The sequence below is a fragment of the Oncorhynchus tshawytscha genome, linkage group LG09, assembly GCF_018296145.1.
Source record: "Oncorhynchus tshawytscha isolate Ot180627B linkage group LG09, Otsh_v2.0, whole genome shotgun sequence".
Classification (NCBI taxonomy): domain Eukaryota; kingdom Metazoa; phylum Chordata; class Actinopteri; order Salmoniformes; family Salmonidae; genus Oncorhynchus; species Oncorhynchus tshawytscha.
Genome location: NC_056437.1, coordinates 26,443,133 through 26,449,132, shown reverse-complemented (window position 1 = coordinate 26,449,132; position 6,000 = coordinate 26,443,133). Strand labels below are relative to the sequence as shown.

Below are 6,000 nucleotides of genomic sequence, written 5' to 3'. Positions count from 1 at the left end.
ATGAAACCAAGATTGAACTCTTTGGCCTTAAAGCCAAGCATTACGTCTGGAGGAAGCCTGGCACCATCCCTACGGTGAAGCATGATGGTGGCAGCATCCGGCAGGGACTGGGACAATATTCAAGAACGAGGGAAAGATGAACTGAGCAAAGTACAGAGAGATTATTGATGAAAACCTGCTCCAGAACGCTCAGGACCTCAGACTGGGGCCAAGGATTCACCTTCCAACAGGACAACGATCCTAAGCACACAGCCAAGACAACGCAGGAGTGGCTTCGGGACAAGTCTCTGAATGTCCTTGAGTGGCCCAGCCTTTTATTTTTTTATATAAATTTGCAAAATGTCTAAAAACCAGTTTTTGCTATGTCATTATGGGGTATTTTGTGTAGATTGATGAGGAAAAAATAGATTTAATTCATTTTAGAATAAAGCTGTAACGTAACAAAATGTGGAAAAAGGGAAGTGGTCCGAATGCACTGTATCTAGGATGACTGATTTGAATGTGTGATGAAATAACAACTGATGTCCAACATCAAAATGAACCCTTCCTTTACATTTCCTTCTGGGGAAAATATTGTTGTTTTATAGGTTTGTAAAACTGCTGTTTCATAACAAAAAAGTATGCAACAACTGCACAACAAAACCATAACTCACAGACACAAAGTGTTTTTCATGTGAAATGAAGATGCAACTTTGAAGAAGTAAATGTTCACTGCTTGTGTTTACTCTCTGAACATCAGGACAGATGCTATGAACAAGTGCAGTCAGTGCACAACTAGACTCACCTAACAATAACCTACTTTTTTGTTGAAAACATATCTGCATAAAAACACATAGCAGAACTGTTTTCCTTATGATTACTTTCATAGTTTTCTCCATCCAGCAGTGTCATGATGAAATATGACGTGTAAGCATGGTCCCAGTAGCTTTGTGGAGTGGGACAGAGAGGTTGGTGGTGCAGTGAAGCACAAGCCTTCAGCACACTGACTCCTTTTTCATTTCTGGGAGAGCTGTCACATTGGGGGCCGCCACCGGTCCAAGCAGCCTCTGACTGTGGTTCACCCCAGCATGGGGTACAAAAACTGCTTTGTCTGAAAAGGGTGGCTCCTTATCAGAAGTAAGGTCACCACAGGCATATTTTCATTTTTTTTTTTTGCTGTGGAAACAAAGCCACTTTGGCTTCTTAAACAGCGAATAACACTGCACAGCATGGCACCAAATAGCCTCTGTCTCTTCTATGCATCCCATATAATTCTGCCACTGAACCTGTGACAATACATTTCAGGGGATAACTAACAACTCTGTTTGAGTCTTCGGTGCTACCGAGTGAGCATATTTCGGAAGTCTGAAAGGTTGCCAGTCTGGTTTTGGGAATGGTGGTGTTGTTGCTGTTGTTGTTGTGGTTGCTGCTGCTGCGGTTGTTGTTGAATATAACCCACAGTACCTTGCTGTGGGATATTAGTGGCGTGGAAGAACGCCTGAGTGGGTCCACTGTGTAAGAGTCCTTGGGGCTGCATCTATCAACAGAAAGGGATCAGGGCATAAGTGAGGTGATACTAGTTATTCTACAGAGTGAGCCAAACCCCCGCCAGCCCAAGGCCTGCGATCACACGACTGCAAGTAGTAGGACTACTACCTTACCTGAAAGAACTGCTGGGGCTGCTGCAGCTGTAGAGAGTGATGGTTGGCCTGCTGCTGAGGGTGGTAGGTGGGCTGGGCCTGGTGCGTGATAAAGCTGTTGTGAGGGATCATGATGGGGGACGTGAATACAGGGGAGGGGACCAGGACAGCGTTGCAGTTCACCTGCTGCATGGGGAACGACGGGGTCATCATCTGCTGCTCCAGGGAGTATCTGGGGAGGGATGAGCGCAATCAACCGGTCAACTACATTTACTGTGTTCATAGTAACAGAATATGTTTATTTTGTCTTTAACACTTAGATTTCTGCATGGTCTGATAATTTGCAGATACAGTTGAAGTCGGAATTTGACATACACTTAGGTTGGAGTCATTAAAACTCGTTTTTCAACCACTCCACAAATTTCTTGTTAACAAACTATAGTTTTGGCAAGTCGGTTAGGACATCTACTTAATAAGTAATTTTTCCAACAATTGTTCACAGTCAGATTATTTCACTTATTACAATTCCAGTGGGTCAGAAGATTACATACACTAAGTTGACTGTGCCTTTAAACAGCTTGGAATATTCCAGAAAATGATGTCATGACATTAGAAGTTTCTGATAAGCTAATTGACATCATTTGAGTCAATTGGAGGTGTACCTGTGGATGTATTTCAAGGCCTACCTTCAAACTCAGTCCCTCTTTGCTTGACATCATGGGAAAATCAAAAGAAATCAGCCAAGACCTCAGAAAACAATTTGTAGACCTCCACAAGTCTGGTTCATCCTTGGGAGCAATTTCCAAACACCTGAAGGTACCACGTTCATCTGTACAAACAATAGTACGCAAGTGTAAACACAATGGTACCACGCAACCATCATACTGCTCAGGGAGGAGACGAATTCTGTTTCTTAAGAGATGAACGTACTTGCAAAAAGTACAAATTAATCCCAGAACAACAGCAAAGGACCTTGTGAAGATGGAGGAAACAGGTACAAAAGTATCTATATCCACAGTAAAACGAGTCCTATATCAACATAACCTGAAAGGCCGCTCAGTAAGGAAGAAGCCACTGCTCCAAAAAAGCCAGACTATGGTTTGCAACTGCACATGGGGACAAAGATCGTACTTTTTGGAGAAATGTCCTCTGGTCTGATGAAACAAATATAGAACTGTTTGGCCATAATGACCATCATTATGTTTGGAGGAAAAAGGTGGAGGCTTGCAAGCCGAAGAACACCATCCCAACCGTGAAGCACGGGGGTGGCAGCATCATGTTGTGGGGGTGCTTTGCTGCATCATAAGGGAGTACAATTATGTGGATATATTGAAGCAACATCTCAAGACATCAGTCAGGAAGTTAAAGCTTGGTCGCAAATGGGTCTTCCAAATGGACAATGACCCCAAGCACACTTCCAAAGTTGTGGCAAAATGGTTTAATAAGGACAACAAAGTCAAGGTATTGGAGTGACCATCACAAAGCCCTGACCGCAATCCTATAAAAAATGTGTGGGCAGAACTCAAAAACCATGTGCGAGCAAGGAGGACTACAAACTTGACTCAGTTACACCAGCTCTGTCAGGAGTAATGGGCCAAAATTCACCCAACTTATTGTGGGAAGCTTGTGGAAGGCTACCTGAAACCTTTGACCCAAGTTAAACAATTTAAGGCAATGCTACCAAATACTAATTGAGTGTATGTAAACTTCTGACCCACTGGGAATGTGATGAAATAAATAAAAGCTGAAATAAATAATTTTCTCTACTATTATTCTGACATTTCACATTCTTAAAATAAAGTTGTGATCCTAACTGACCTAAGACAATGAATTTTTACTTGGATTAAATGTCAGGAATTGTGAAAAACTGAGTTTAAATGTATTTGGCTAAGGTGTATGTAATCTTCCGACTTCAACTGTACATTTATATCATGTGTTTTAAGTACAATCAGTTCATATCAAGGATAAATGTTCTCATATTTCACTGCATGTACTACATATGGGTCAAATAACAGACCATGTAAAGAAAGTCAACATAATGATTATATACACACTCAATCACACACTTACTTGGTTTGCTGGATGGCTGTGTTGCACTGGGAAGTCTGGGAGCTCATACTGCTATCAGGTAAGAGGGTATGCATTGGCTGGTTGAGCAGCATGCTGCCAGAAAGAACGGTCTATGTCAGTGTCAAATCTGGAACTCCAACCTTTCTGAAAATGACCCCTGGGCCATGAGGGCTGAGATTGCACAAGCTGGTATTTTCCACCCTTGACATACTTATCCATCTCCAAAATACAGTGTGAGTCTAATAGACAAGACAAAAGGTTTTGTGACTCAAGGAGACTATTCCCTCTCCAATGTCACCCTAACCTTTTTCTTCTAACCATTTGATTTCAACCTGAAGAACTCAAATCTACTTTTATTTTTGATTAAGTTAACAGAAGGACAAGACTTTCATATCAAGTTACTTTCACTTCAAGGTAAGCTGGTGTTAAGCAGGTGCTCTTTCATTCAGAATTCATACAATGTAGTTATGATTAACTTCAAATCATAAAGCTTTGTTTTAATAATATACAGCTTGCCATGTCAATGTTTCCCAAAATGTATTCCGTTACAAGTTGCTTCAATTCAGACCAATCTAAAAGCTGAGTTACACTGACCATGAAGAACAGACTCAACACGTTCTTGAAAGGAATTGTGCAACAAGAAATCAGAGTGTTTTACTGTCTGTAGGGCTCACCGTAACTGTCCCTCTTGACTGAACTCGGTGTCTGAGTGTCTTTGGTTTGCGTCCTGCAGTGGCTGTGTGTTCATCTGCTGAGAGAACATCATGGGGTTGCTGTAAAAGGGCATGGTCAGGCTGGTGTGGGTGTGCACCGGGAGACTGACTGCCTGCATCTGCCCGCCTGCATTCCTTATCAATCTCTGCTGCACCTAAACAACAACAACAGGGACATTAACACCAGGTTGACTACAGTCATGAACGAAACACGTCCTTGTATATTTGAAATCAAATCAAACTTTATTTGTCACATGTGCCAAATACAACCAGTGTAGACCTTACCATGAAATGCTTACTAACAAGCCCTTAACCAATAGTGCAGTTCAAGAAGAGTTTTAAAAAAATATACCAAATAAACTAGAGTAAAGAATATTAAAAGTAACACATTAAAATAACAATAGGCTATATACAGGGGGTACCGGTGCCGAGTCAATGAGTAGCAGCAGTGTACAAAACAAATGGGGGGGGGGGGGGGGGTTGTCAATGCAAATAGTCCGGTGGCCATTTGATTAATTGTTCAGCAGTCTTATGACTTGGGGATAGAAGCTGTTGAGGAGCCTTTTGGTCCTAGACTTGGTCTATCACTTGGGTGACTGAAGTCTTTGACAATTGTTTGGGCTTTCCTCTGACACTGCTTATTATATACAGTTGAAGTCGGAAGTTTACATATACCTTAGTCAAATACATTTAACAATTCCTGACATTTAATCCTAGTAAAAATTCTCTGTCTTAGGTCAGTTAGGATCACCACTTTATTTTAAGAATGTGAAATGTGAGAATAATAGTAGAGAGAATGATTTATTTCAGTTTTTATTTATTTTATCACATTCCCAGTGGGTCAGAAGTTTACATACACTCAATTAGTATTTGGTAGCATTGCCTTTAAATTGTTTGGATTGGGTCAAAGGTTTCAGGTAGCCTTCCACAAGCTTCCCACAATAAGTTGGGTGAATTTTGACCCATTCCTCCTGACAGAGCTGGTGTAACTGAGTCAGGTTTGTAGGCCTCCTTGCTCGCACACGCTTTTTCAGTTCTGCCCACAATTTTTCTATAGGATTGAGGTCAGGGCTTTATGATGGCTACTCCAATACCTTGACTTTGTTGTCCTTAAGCCATTTTGCCACAAATTTGGAAGTGTGCTTGGGGTCATTGTCCATTTGGAAGACCCATTAATTAGCTTTAACTCCCTGACTGATGTCTTGAGATGTTGCTTCAATTTATCCACATAATTGTACTTCCTCATGATGCCATCTATTTTGTGAAGTCCACCAGTACCTAAGGCAGCAAAGCACCCCCACAGCATGATGCTGCCACCCCCGTGCTTCACGGTTGGGATGGTGTTCTTCGGCTTGCAAGCCTCCCCCTTTTTCCTCCAAACATAACGATGGTCATTATGGCCAAACAGTTCTATTTTTGTTTCATCAGACCAGAAGACATTTCTCCAAAAAGTACAATCTTTGTCCCCCTGCGCAGTTGCAAACTGTAGTCTGGCTTTTATATGGCGGTTTTGGAGCAGTGGCTTCTTCCTTGCTGTGAGGCCTTTCAGGTTATGTCGATATAGGACTCGTTTTACTGTGGATATAGATACTTTTGTA

At 41.7% G+C, this 6,000-nt stretch overlaps 1 protein-coding gene across 2 annotated transcripts in view; it reads right to left on the bottom strand.

Annotated features, from left to right (window-relative positions):
* Window positions 1-411: 411 nt before the first annotated feature.
* npas2 (neuronal PAS domain protein 2) overlaps window positions 412-6,000 on the bottom strand; it is a 44,937-nt gene continuing 39,348 nt past the window's right edge. For both annotated transcript variants that reach the window (XM_042326715.1, XM_042326716.1), the window contains 4 exons: window positions 4,364-4,557; window positions 3,690-3,782; window positions 1,641-1,851; window positions 412-1,516 (listed from right to left, as the gene is read on the bottom strand). In XM_042326715.1, the coding sequence (XP_042182649.1) occupies window positions 1,319-1,516; window positions 1,641-1,851; window positions 3,690-3,782; window positions 4,364-4,557 (696 nt within the window). In that variant the 3' untranslated portion in view covers window positions 412-1,318. The remainder of the gene's footprint in view (window positions 1,517-1,640; window positions 1,852-3,689; window positions 3,783-4,363; window positions 4,558-6,000) is intronic.